Consider the following 13535-nt stretch of genomic DNA (forward strand, 5'->3'; position numbering starts at 1 on the left):
TCGCTCTGAATTACGTGCAAACACATGACGGAAATCACCATCGCCCAGCATCGAGTGCCAACCAAGATGGCGCCCGGTAGCTACATCTCCATCTGTGTGGTGTGAATGGCAATTGTCATTCTATATACTGTATTTTCAGTTCAGTGGTCTGAAACCTAAAACGCGCTACGGTGGACGTCTGATGAGTGATGACTAAAACGCGCTACGGTGGAGTGGACGTCTGATGACTAAAACGCGCTACGGTGGCCGTGTGGAAATTAAAACGCGCTACGGTGGCCGTGTGGAAATTAAAACGCGCTACGGTGGCCGTGTGGAAATTAAAACGCGCTACGGTGGCCGTGTGGAAATTAAAACGCGCTACGATGGCTGTCTGATGACTAGAACGCGCTACGGTGGCCGTGTGGAAATTAAAACGCTTTATGAGTAGCTGCTTGAACTGGTATATTTCCGGGACCGATCCGCGAGTTTGTAGAAAGCAATGGAAGTGGTCAATTCGGCTCAGCCGGTACAACGGCAATACTAAAAGCTTAATCCTCCCGGAATTGCAGCTGAGCGGTAGCGTAACAAACAGAAGTTTATTTTAGAGTACCGGTATTGTAATTGTTGTTTTTTTTTGGCTAAGCTCTTCAGACCTACTCCTAGTGCGTTGAAAAGTTAGTGCACGGATCCGCAGTTTGTTGCTGGGTGTTTGGGGTCATTGCTCTGAATGTGAGCACTTTTGTCATTAGGATCTGTGCAGTAGCTTTATTATTGTATTTCGTGCTCCGTTTGTGTTTGGGGTTTGTTCGGGAAGATGTTGCGGTGTATTGTCAGTAACGCACAAGTGGACACATTGCATGAAGCATCTGCCCCCGACACGTTTCCCATGCTGTGCCTTGTTCTGTGCGCAAAGGGACATGTCCTCTGAAAAGCTGGAGGCGCTGCAGGATGAGTATGCGAGTTTGTACGAGACCATGAAAAGCAAGCTGGAGAATCAGCTTCCCCATTATCGCGGTGGTAGGTTGGGTATGACAGCCTCAATATCCTGCATCTGGGTTTGTACCGTGTTATACCATGTTTTATTCACCTTCTGGACTGTTCACGTGAGGCTGCTTTACAGAGGAGAAGAAGAGGCTGATCAGGGATGTTGAACGTAGCACAGAGGAAGCCAATCTTTTGGTGAGTGTGTTGTGATTGTCGTGGATGGGAAATTGGCAAAGAGTTGGTGTATCCTTATTACCACGGATGGTGTTTATATACTTCCAGCTCCAGGAGATGGAGGAGGAGCTGAAAATGGCTCCGCCCACGTACCGTGGACAGACTCTATCACGACTGCGTGGTTACCATAAGGAGTTGGATGCTGTACAGAGAGCCACGCAACTTGCTAGTCAACTGGGCTACAGCACGCGGACAGACCTACTCGGTCAACCTGAGCCGTGGGGTGCAGCTGCTGGTGCTGATAGAGACATGGTAGGCTTGGCACGTGTGCAAATTCATCTGGTGTCAATATTGGTCTTGTTGAACTTATTCTTGTCTCCTGTGATTAGTACAATTAGTACTTTTTTTTTGTATAGAAGATCGAGGCTCGTGAAAGAGCTAACATTAATCGCACGAAAAGTCAAACCGACACATAAAACACAAAATAAGGGGAATGGTAGACAAGATGGGGAGAGAGGGGGAAGGACACAAACACAACATTTGAGAGCAGGGACATCGAGGGAAATGTGGGAGGGAGAGGGCTTGGGGGGGGGAGGTGGGAGAGGTATAAAACATATGAACACTGCAAGGACTTCCAGGAAAGAACTTGGAATTTCAAAAAAGTGTATCTGGGGTGAATTAGCGGGGGTAGAAAAGATCAAGGTTTTGGATGGGGGAAGATAAGAGATGGTGGTGAACAGCTGTTTTAAAGACCTGGAGGGAGGAGTGGGATTGAAGGGAGTGGGGGAGTTTGTTCCAGAGGCGGGAGAAAAGGGGAATGAAAGAGTGAAGGTGACCAGAGAGCCTAGATTTTGGCAGTTTAACCATAAGAGGGTTGCTGGCAGATCTTGTGCGACCTGTAGGAATATTTGGGGGACAGAGCACAAAGAGAGCTGGGGGAGCAAGGCCGGAGAGGAGTCGATAGAAGACAGAAAGACCACCAACCTGCCTGTGGTGAGTGAGTGAAAGGCCCTCGGAGTAAGCTTCATCGCAGGAGATTCCAATGATTCTGAAACCTTTGGTTTCAACAGTGTGAAGCCGAGCTAGGTGTGAGGCAGGAGCACCGGCCCAGAGGGGGGGGAACAGTATTCCATTGAGCTGCGGATGAAAGCCTTGTATGTGGTGAGGAGCTCAGGTGTGCCAAGGAAGGACTTCGCACGACGGAGGATGCCCAGTCGGCGACTGGCTTTGGAGGCTAGATTGGAAATGTGGTTTTCCCAAGAAAGATCATGGCAGATAGTGAGACCCAAAAGCTTGAGTGACAGAATTTCTTGGAGAGGATTGTTGAGAAAGTAGATGGGAGGGTTTTCCACTCAGTCTTTTCGGAGAGACATAGTTAGAGTGTGAGATTTGTCAGGATTAAAAGACATGTTCCACTTGTTTGCCCAGTCTGTGATTTTGTCCAGGTCTGCAGAGAGTGAGGAGGCTGCAGACTACCGATCTGAGGGATGAGGAATGGAGCGGCAGAGAGTGGAGTCATCAGCAAAGAGATAGAGAGGATTTTCAAGAGAGTCGGAGAGATCATTGATGAAGACCAGAAATAGCACAGGGCCCAGAACACTACCTACGGGGAACTCCAGCCAGAACAGGAAGGGGAGATGAGAGAAATCCATTCAGGGCCACACGTTGACCTCGACCAGAGAGGAAGTCCGCAAGCCATGCATGGAGATTTCCATGGATACCATAGGAGGAGAGTTTGGTGAGCAGAGCTGGGTGCCAGACCGTATCGAAGGCACGTGATATGTCAAGGGAGAGCTCTGATTTCCTGTTTGGCATTGAGGACCTCCATCCATTGTTGAGACAGCAGAAGCAACATGTCCAGAGTAGAATGACCTGGTCTGAATCCAAATTGATAATCAGAGATCAAGCCATTGGAGAAGAGGAAGGATTTGATATCCGAAGCAATGATGGATTCCATGACTTTGCTGTTAATTGGGAGCAGGCTGATTGGTCTGTAGTTGCAAGGATCTGTTTTTGCACATTTTTTGTGTAAAGCGGTAATGTTTGCTGATTTCCAAGATGCTGGCAGCTGACCTTGAGCAAAAGAGAGGGTGAAAAGAACAGAGAGAGGGTGAGATAGAGCGGCAGAGCAGGATTTTAGGACCCGTGGATACATTGAGGATACATTGAGCAGGATACATTGAGGGAAAGGTGGTCCGCCAATTGTTACTTGTAATATAATTACCCCGTACGCAAAACACAAAGCAGGGTTAAGCAATTGCTTCATTCTGTCTATCAGTCGATGAACAAGGAACTACTGAATTAGTCTCACCCCAAAGGGGATCAATGCGAGATTATTGGTGTGTGTGTGTGTGTGTATGTGTGTGTGTGTGTGTGTGTGTGTGTGTGTGTGTGTGTGTGTGTGTGTGTGTGTGTGTGTGTGTGTGTGTGTGTGTTTGTGTGTTTGTACACGTATGTGTACGTGCACGGCCATATGATATATTTTGGCTTTAAAACGGGTTTCTATGCACCATTTGTCAGATCAATGCAAAACTTTAAATATAGGAGGGACTCCCCTAGGAGAATATTTATTGCTAACTTTGACATCATCGGTCACATGGTATTTTTTTTATATGTTGAAGGCTCCGATCACGGACTATATAGTTCTCGAGGCCAGGTCTTAAATAAAAGAGCTGCATTAATAGAAAAGTAAAGAAAGGGAGAATAGTCCAAGAGTTTTTTGGTGGTATAAAATCTGTTTTTTGAAAAGGGGAAGGTCGTAAGTGTTTTGAAACATATGAGAAGGTAAAGAGTTCCAGAGTTTGGCAGTGGAGGGAAGAAACAAACATCATAACGGCCCTCCCTTGAGTTGCCAATGGCCACACAATAATCATGCGATGTATTGGCTTGTCGAGTATTCCGTAGTCTCACTAATGGCGGAGGTACACAAGCAGCAAGTTCTTGGGAGCAGAAACCGAAGTAATATCTGTAGAAAAGAGAAAGAGCCAACTTTGTGGCGTAATTCGAGCGGGTCGAGTTTTGAGGTCAGACTGGGAGAGTTGATAAGTCGGATTACTTTGGATTCAATTCTGTCCAGTAAGTATGTGGAGTTAGAACCTCCCCAGATGTGAGAGCAGTACTCTATACAAGGACAAATCAATCCTTTATATAGTTGAAGAAACTGTTGAGAGGAGAAGAATCTTCGACATTTGAACAGGACTCCTAGTTTATTCGAGGCAGACTTGGCTATTTGTGTAATGTGTGGATTCTAGGGTATATTTGATGTTAGGGTAATACCTACTAGGTTTATTGAATCACATGGTGTAATTGTGGAGCTTTCAAAGGAGATTGAAGAGTTGAGATGAGTTTTCGAGTGAGGGATTGGAAGAAATTGAGTTTCAGAAACATTAAACGTAACTTGATTACACTTGCCCCACTGGGAAATCTTGTCCAAATCTGAATTGAAAGAGGTGGCTGTGATCAAACGATATGTATATCGAGTGAGGGAAGATGGAGCAGATGGGAAAAACATGGAGGAATGTAATGTTGAGTCATCAGCATATGAGTGCACTTGGTTTTATGTAGAAGAAAGAAGGTCATTGATAAATAGAAGGAAGAGTGTTGGAGACAGGACAGAACTCTGAGAGACCCCGCTGTTGATAGGGAAGGAGGAAGATGTTGAACCATCAAAAATTATGGAAATAGAGCGGTCGGAGAGAAAGCTCAATATGAGAGAGCAGAGTGAAGGAGGAAAGCTTGGATATCAGACCCCAATGCCAAACTCTGTCAAAGGCTTTTAAGATATCGAGGCCTACAAAAAAGGATTCCCCAAAGTCTCTCAGAGAAGAGGCCCAGGCATTCATAATGTAAGAAAGTATGGCAGCCATATTGGATTAAAGGAAATAATTTGTACATAATTTTCTCTGAAACCAATCAACAACAACAACAACAAAAAGTTATCTTGGCATATGCCATCAACTCTCCATGGGGTATACAGGGTTATAATGATGACGTCATCAGAGAAGTGGTATTCCTGACATAATTGGTTGAATTTAAGTTCTTATCTGAAAAATCTGAAACTTCGTATGTCTGATCTATGACCCGATGTGAGTGAAGAATTAAATTTATGACATACATCACTTATGCCAATAAACTGTGACATAATAGGGTGCATGCATGATACAAGTAGGTCAAAGGGCCATAATAGCAGTGGGCCATGATAATAGCATGTTCAGTTAACGAGATGGTATTTCTGTTAAGAATGAACGAACGAGACGAAGGTGCCCCAGCAATGCCTCACGCTGGAGGATATGTTATTTATTTATTTGGCATGGGGCCGTGTACTTCGAATGTATCTGTACTTGCTTATACCAAAATATGGTGTTACGTTGCACTTGTGTGCCTTGAACATTAGGGGTCGCCATTTCATTTCATTTTTTTTTTTTTGGTTTGGTGAGAGTACAGAGGGAGTTATGGCAATTCCTGGTACAATGAAATTCCAATACTTAAAAAAAACAAAAACAAAAAAACATTGCCTCAAACAGGGAACCATGATTGTCATGGGGCCCAAAAGGCAAACCCCCGCTCTAGCGGGGAAAATGGCCTTAAAACGATCATTCATTCATTCATTCATTCATTCATTCATTCAGTGTATGGAATGTGTGGAGACTCATTACAATAACAATACTGGACATAATAATGAATACTTGCAGGCATAGCTGAAAGAGCTGTCCCATTTGTGTCACTGCGTGACGATCGCGATGATGTTTCAGTCATCAGTATCGGCTCAACGGACCCAAGTCCTTCAAGGCACTGAGCATTTGGGTCGTACCTCCGAGAGCCTGGCAAGGTCACATCGCATTGCGTTGGAGACTGAGAACATCGGCCATGACATCATCGATGAACTGGGCACGCAGCATGACCAGTTGGATCGTACACGTGGAAGGGTATGCATATTCTTCCTGCATCATTCATGATGGCTTGCCTTTAAACTGTGACCAACTCTATTAAACTTAAATATTGTAACAAAACAATTTCCTGGAAAATATTGATAACAGAAATATTTCCTTGAAGAACCTCATTTATTAGCCAAGTTGGGATCCTTTTACTTCATGGGGATTGATTATGGATTTTCTGTATTCTAGGACTTGGAAGTGTATTATGTTTTATGTGTACTTCACAGTTGGTTGACACTGGGGAAAACCTATCGAAGAGCAGAAAGATTTTGAACTCCATGTCTCGAAGGTATGTTTGTGTGTGTGTGTGTGTGTGTGTGTGTGTGTGTGTGTGTGTGTGTGTGTGTGTGTGTGTGTGTGTGTGTGTGTGTGTGTGTGTGTGTGTGTGTGTGTGTGTGTGTGCGTGCGTGTGTGCTTTTTTTTTTTTTTTTTGTATACTGAATCGAGGCTCGTGAAAGAGCTAACATTTATTTCACAAACAAACAAACAAAACAAACCAGACAAACAAAATATACAAAAAGAGGGAGCGGAAGACAAGATGGGGAGAGAAGGGGAAGCACACAACCACAACATTTGAGAGCAGGGAGAAGTGTGGGAGGGAGAGGGCTTGGGGGCAGGAGGCGTGGGAGGGGGAGGGGGGTGGGGGGGGGGCGAGGTATAAAACACAAGGGGACCGAAATTAGCGGGGGTAGAAAAGATCAAGGTTTTGGATGGGGGAGGATAAGAGATGGTGGTGAACAGCTGTTTTAAAGACCTGGAGGGTTGAGTGGGATTGAAGAGAGTGAGGGAGTTTGTTCCAGAGGCGGGAGAAAAGAGGAATGAAGGAGTGAAGGTGAGCAGAAAGTCTTGATTTTGGCAGTTTAACCATAAGAGGGTTGCAGGCAGATCTTGTGCGACCTGTAGGAATATTTGGGGGACAGAGCCCAGAGAGGGCTGGGGGGGGGCAAGGCCAGAGAGGAGACGGTAGAAGACGGAAAGACCACCAACCTGCCTGCGGTGAGTGAGTGAAAGGCCCTTGGAGTTAGCTTCATCGCAGGAGATTCCAATGATACTGAACGCTTTGGTTTCAACAGCGTGAAGACGGGCTAGGTGTGAGGCAGGAGCACCAGACCAGAGGGGAGAGCAGTATTCCATAGAGCTGCGGATGAAAGCCTTGTATGTGGTGAGGAGCTCAGGTGTGCCAAGGAAGGACTTCGCACGACGGAGGATGCCCAGTCGGCGACTGGCTTTGGAGGCCAGATTTGAAATGTGGTTTTCCCAGGAAAGATCATGGCAAATAGTGAGACCCAAAAGCTTGAGTGACAGAACTTCTTGGAGAGGATTATTCAGAAAGTGGATGGGAGGGTTTTCCAGTCGGTCTTTTCGGAGAGACATCGTAAGAGTGTGAGATTTATCAGGATTGAAAGACATGTTCCATTTGTTTGCCCAGTCTGTGATTTTGTCCAGGTCTGCAGAGAGTGAGGAGGCTGCAGACTGCCGATCTGAGGGATGAGGAATGGAGCAACAGAGAGTAGAGTCGTCAGCAAAGAGATAGAGAGGATTTTCAAGAGAGTCAGAGAGATCATTGATGAAGACCAGAAAAAGCATAGGGCCCAGAACACTACCTTGGGGAACTCCAGCCTGAACAGGAAGAGATGAGATGAGAGAAACCCATTCAGGGCCACACGTTGACTACGACCAGAGAGGAAGTCCGCCAGCCATGCGTGGAGATTTCCATGGATACCAAAGAAGGAGAGTTTGGTGAGCAGAGCAGGGTGCCAGACCGTATCGAAGGCACGTGAAATGTCAAGGGAGACGGCTCTAATTTCCTGTTTGGCGTTGAGGACCTCCATCCATTGTTGAGAAAGCAGAAGCAGCATGTCCAGAGTAGAGTGACCAGGTCTGAAACCAAATTGATGATCAGAGATCAAGCCATTGGAGAAGAGGAAAGATTTCATATCTGAAGCAATGATGGAAATCCATGACTTTGCTGATAATTGGGAGAAGGCTGATTGGTCTGTAGTTGCTGGGATCTGTTTTTGCACCTTTTTTGTGCAAAGCGGTGATGTTGGCTGATTTCCAAGCAGATGGCAGATAAGCTTGAGCAAAAGAGAGGGTGAAGAGAACAGAGAGAGGAAGTGAAAGAGCGGAAGAACATGATTTTAGGACCCGTGGGCTGATGCCGTCAGGACCAGTTGCAGAATCAGTGTCGAGGGTTGACAGAAACTTTTCCACCTTGTCAGGAGGAAAGGACACAGAGTCCAGGAGCAGCTGGGTACGACTGGGTACGGTGGGTACAGAGAGGGATGGGTTTGGGACACAAGATTTAGAGGCAAACACAGAGTTGAGGCATTCAGCTTTTTCACGTACGGAGTCAGTCGTTAAGCCGTTTGAGGTGAGGGAGGGGATGGAGGGGGAACAAACACCAGAAACAGATTTGACCAGATGCCACCAGGATTTGGAAGAGGGAGACAGATAAGAGAGTTCAGTCTTGAGAACGGTGAGATATTGTTTCCTGGCTCTCCTGAGGGTGGACACACACTTGTTTCGGGCTTTGTGAAAGGAAATGAGATTTCCTTCCGTTGGATTTGCTTTCCAGGAGACGAAAGCAAGTTGTTTCAGGGCAACAGCCTCACCACAAGATTCCGTGTACCATGGATGGGAGGAAGGGTATGACAACTGAAGACGAGATGGGATAAATCTGTGCATGAGAGAGAGCAATTTACTTTGAAAGAATTCCCAGGATGAGTTGATGTCAGAGGCGGTAGAGATGGGAGACCAGTCCAGATGATTGATGGCTGCTTGAAGACCGTGCCAGTTGGCCTGAGTGAAATGCCAGACTCGTCGACGCTGTGGAGGCTCTCTGAGAATGGTCAGAGAGATGTCCACTTTGACAAGCACATGATCAGATGAGCCGATTGGAGCAGAAGAAGAGCAGCAGACATTTTCAGGGAAGTTTGTCATAACCAAATCCAGAAGAGAAGATGCTCCGTTGACTGAGATCTGGGTCGGGAAATTGACAGATTGTGTCAGTCCCAGTGAGTCGCAGAAGTCTTTTGCTGAAGAGCCATGGCTGGTGAGAGAGGTACCCACACCCAGCCAACTGGCATGGTGACAATTGAAATCACCACATATGAGGAAGAGAGAGTTGGGATGGGTAGATAGAGGTTGGTCCATATTATCAGACAGCGAGATGTCGATGGAGTCATCGCTGTTTGGTGGACGGTACAACACACATATGAACAAAAGGTGGGAGCGAAGGGGAAGCCTTAGCCAAAGGTATTCCTGGGGGTGAGGTGGAGAGAGGGCAGTGGAGGGCGAGTGAGGAAGAGTTTTTTTTATAAAGATAGCAACCCCACCTCCAGGACGAGGCTCAGTTCTATCATACCTGAGGATGGAGTAACCTGGGAGAGATACCAAGGCATCAGAGACATCATGAAGGAGGAAAGTTTCTGTTAAGCAGATCACATCTGGTTTGTCAGAAGCAACCTGTATGGAGAGGGCAGTCAAGTTTGAGCGAAGGCCCCGGATGTTTGAGGTCCATACCGTTAATGAAGAGGAAGGGGGAGCATCGGGTCCAGAACAGGGGGGGGGAGGGGTAGGGTAAGATGTGGAAGAGGAGGAAGAGGTAGGGAGAGCTGTTGAAGGTGTGTCAGAGATTTCAGAGATTTCAGAATAGGTTGGAGAAAGGGAATAATGGGGCGGACAAGAGGTTTGATGGAGATTGGGTGAGGCACAGTGAGGTGTTATTTGAGGAGGGGGAAGAGCGAGGCAGAAGGTTGGGGGAGATGAAGGTGAAAGTTGGAAGGGGGAAGAAGCAGGGAGGATGCTTTGAGGAGGAAGGGTGAGAGGGGAGTCTAGGAGGGGAGGAGCGAGGGAGAGTCTCGGAGGGGAGGGGTGTGGGGGGAGTTTAGGAGGGAGGGGAGGGAAGGGGCAAGGGGGGAGATTTGAAAGGGATGGGTGATGGGGAGGATTTGGAGGGGAGGGGTGAGATTGGATTTTGAAAAGTGTACGATTCATGGGAAACGAACATTTTTTGCAAAATGAGTTTGAGACCTTCGAGTCAAAAATACGTTTGAGGACACTGGAGGAGGGATGGAGTTCTGGATAGTTTAGGGAATGTAGAAAGGAGGAACTGTAAGAGATGGTATTATATATATTTTTTGGAATGAATAGATTTGGTGAGCAAGACGAAAGCATCCTTTTGTAGGAAAAGAAGAAAAGGGTGTTATAATATATGAGAGAAAATAGTTGTTCAGGGGAGAGATTATACATTTCTAACCACGTGATTGCGTGATCGCGAACGAAGAACGAACGAACAAATATGAACAACAAATAAACGAATAAGACCTGGGAAGGAAATATTTTTTTGGGTTTGTTTTTTTTGAGTAGAGATATTAAACAAGGAGTTATGGGGTGAACGACTGGGACGAAACAGAGAACGAAAATAAAATAATTGCAGCGCATTCGATGAATCGCTGAGAGAAAAACAAAACCACAAGGTCGGAGACGGTACGGTAGACTAAGCCTACGAGTACTAGGCCGCAGAATACTCGATACGCATTAACCGACGATTGTGTATACATGTACGAAAAATTAGCACCGAAAATTTTCCAAAAGATACGCTATAGGTACATACACCGAAAGATAGATACAGTCTCGACAAAAACACAATTGAGAAAGATCACTTAGCTTCGAAAGCGTGAGCGCATGGAACAGCTTCGAAAAGACGTGACCTCGCCGTGATCTCCAACTAACTTATGAATTCCTTTACCAGGAACTTCAACATAGGAGGCCATTAGGACCATCAAGCTTGCACAATGGTTGTCAACCTATGGTTTTTCTAACCATGTTATATCCTTTTGAAATGCTGAGCGTCAAGCAGGGAAGCAGCGCGTACCATTTTTGTCGTCTTTGGGGTGACTCGGCCAGGGTTCGATTAGCCGACCTCCCGGACTCGGACTGGAAAACAACCGAGTCTGGTAGATGTCACTAGAATTTCAGAATGTCATAATCGGATGTGCAAGACTTAATGGCTGTTTTGTGAGTTCTGATTTATTTTTGCCTCAAAATTTGTTGATTTTATGGAGTCAAATAACAGACATTTTTATTTTCGCCTCTCGTCAACATCATGTTCATCCCCACCGAGGCTATAACAGGTGAGTTCTTATAAATGATGTGTTTCAAACGATTCAACATTTATAATGATCTGAAATGTTCTGGCTTTTATGCCCGTTGACGGAGGCATTATGTTTTTGGGTTGTCCCTTTGTGTGCATCCGTCTGACTGTGATAAGTTTTTGTTACCGCGATAACTTAAGAATGGCTGAAGGGATCCAAGTCAAACTTGGTACAAGTATGTAGAGTGATGTAAAGATGAACCGATTAGATTTTGGGGTCAAGGTCAAAGGTCAGAGTGTGTAATAGGTTTTCATTACCACGATAACTAAAGAACCGCTGAAGGGATCCAAGTCAAACTTGGTATAAAACAACAACAACAAACAGGCATTTTAAGACCATTTTCCCTGCTAGAGCGGGGGTTAGCCTTGCGGGCCCCATGACAATCAGTCAAACTTGGTACAAGTATGTATAATGATGTAAAAATTAAAATATGAGATTATGGGGTCAAGAGTTCAAATGCCAGAGACTCATTAAGAAAGATTCTGTTACTGCGCTAACTTGTGAATCAGTGATGGGATTTTGACGAAACTTGGTATAAGTATATATTATGATGAAATGATTAGATTTTGGCGTCAAAGGTCAAGTCAGGTAAAAATGTGATACTCAAGAATAGCTGAATGGATTTAAATCAAACTTGGTACAAGTATGTATAATGATGTATTAATGTGAGCGGAGGCATATCGGTCGACATAGTGACATCGAAGAGTGCCGGTCTAGTTTTCTGTAGCTTTTCTTTGTCTTCAATTTCCACGATTATGTTTGCTTTCGTATTTTGCAATTATTATGATTGTTTTTTAATGTACAGCAGAAAATGTGATGTGGGGTGCTTTCACACAAGTGATGAAGCCTTTATCTGTTGTCTAGATCCATTAAACAGTGCTACAAAGTAATAAAATGATCGCACTAGTTGGAACGTTGCTGAAAGTCAGCAAGATTGCAGGGAAGTGAAGACTAAAAATGTTATTATTGCAAATTTGTATCACACTTGTTATAAATATATATTATATCACAATCTTACAGGCTCGTTACAAACAAACTTCTCCTTTCCTGCATCATCATTCTGGAGCTAGCAATTCTGGGAACAGTTGTTTACCTGAAGTTCTTCAAAAAGTAGGCTGGAGCAAGGCCGGATCTTGATAACCTCTGTGGTCTTTGCCATATATTTGGCTCTTTCCATTGATCAACGTGTTATTTGTTCAAAATATTTGCTTTTACCTTTGCGCGGACAAGCAAAGCACATGGGGACTAATTTACTCTGACCAAATGAAGTGGTTTCCTCTACTTGCGCCTGTTTCTTCGGGATATTGTAATGCATTACATTTGTTTTGTACAGTATGAATTAGACTTGTAAAATTAATGTAAGTGTACATAATTATTGTTATCGGATCATTTCCTAAAAGTGCAGTGTGTTAATATGCACGTTAATATGAATTCTTAATTCCAATACCAATACATTGGAACCAATAAAGGGTAAAATTTTGAGACTTCTCTTGCTTGGTTTTTCTTCTCTTTTTTCCTATGAAATTGAAGAGCGAGACAACAGAGGGGAAAAAGACAATGCATTGACACTTGTAGTGGGGCAATAAGTGGAAGGGGGGTGGGGGGGAGGAATGAATGAATGAGCGAATGGGAGGAGAATCAGCAACAGACCCGATGAGTTCCACAAGAGCATGTGGCCTATGCAAGGACACCCAAACTCAGCACAAAAACACGTGAAGGCACTCGAGGCATTTGGCTAACACTACATCAGGGGTACCTCCTGACCTTGGATAATCCATTCGTCTTTGGATTCTCAGTGCCTTTGCCCAAGTCCCTTTGAGGATGCAAAGACTATAGATTTTGCGTCCCTTCGCTAATCTTTGGAATGCAGCACACAATATGGATGAAACCTCTTGAGAATACTGTCTCCCTGCGTGAAGGCGATGCGCAGAGGCTTGAGTGCTTCCATCATCTACTATAAATGGATGAGGTGTGTGTTTGTATGCATGTGTGTATGTCATACTTTTCGTGTCAATTAATTATGTACCTGTGTTACGTACTATTGAAATGTACCTTTTAACTCTTTCGACTGCTGAGGTCCCTTCAACCTTTGAAAACCCTTTAAGATCCAAAAGACCCAGACAACTCAAAAATCCTCGAGGATCCAAAAGACCCAGAAGGCCCAAAATCCCCCAATTACCCAAAAGACCCCGAGGACCTAAAAGACCCAGATGACCCAAAGGTGCCTGGGGTCCAAAAGACCCAGATGGCGCAAAAGATCCCAGAGTCTGGCAGGCAGGTATGCTACAAGGTGGTGAAGACCAAT

General features: G+C 45.0%; 1 protein-coding gene across 8 annotated transcripts; it reads left to right on the forward strand.

Moving 5' to 3' along the window:
• Window positions 1-324: 324 nt before the first annotated feature.
• On the forward strand, window positions 325-12712 carry VTI1B (vesicle transport through interaction with t-SNAREs 1B). 8 transcript variants are annotated; one of them, XM_068123395.2, is made up of 7 exons: window positions 325-439; window positions 893-996; window positions 1088-1158; window positions 1246-1449; window positions 5889-6062; window positions 6299-6360; window positions 12251-12712. In XM_068123395.2, the coding sequence occupies exons 1-7, from the start codon at window positions 420-422 to the stop codon at window positions 12342-12344; spliced, it is 729 nt and encodes a 242-aa protein (XP_067979496.2). In that variant the 5' UTR covers window positions 325-419; the 3' UTR covers window positions 12345-12712. The 8 variants fall into 8 exon arrangements, with proteins under 8 accessions (XP_067979496.2, XP_067979505.2, XP_067979489.2 ...); XM_068123404.2 differs by having other exon boundaries at window positions 330-439; window positions 1100-1158; XM_068123388.2 differs by having other exon boundaries at window positions 355-505; window positions 1100-1158.
• The last annotated feature ends 823 nt before the right edge of the window (window positions 12713-13535 follow it).

This window comes from Myxine glutinosa, chromosome 1 (genome assembly GCF_964187855.1).
Source record: "Myxine glutinosa chromosome 1, kmMyxGlut1.1, whole genome shotgun sequence".
Classification (NCBI taxonomy): Eukaryota; Metazoa; Chordata; class Myxini; order Myxiniformes; family Myxinidae; genus Myxine; species Myxine glutinosa.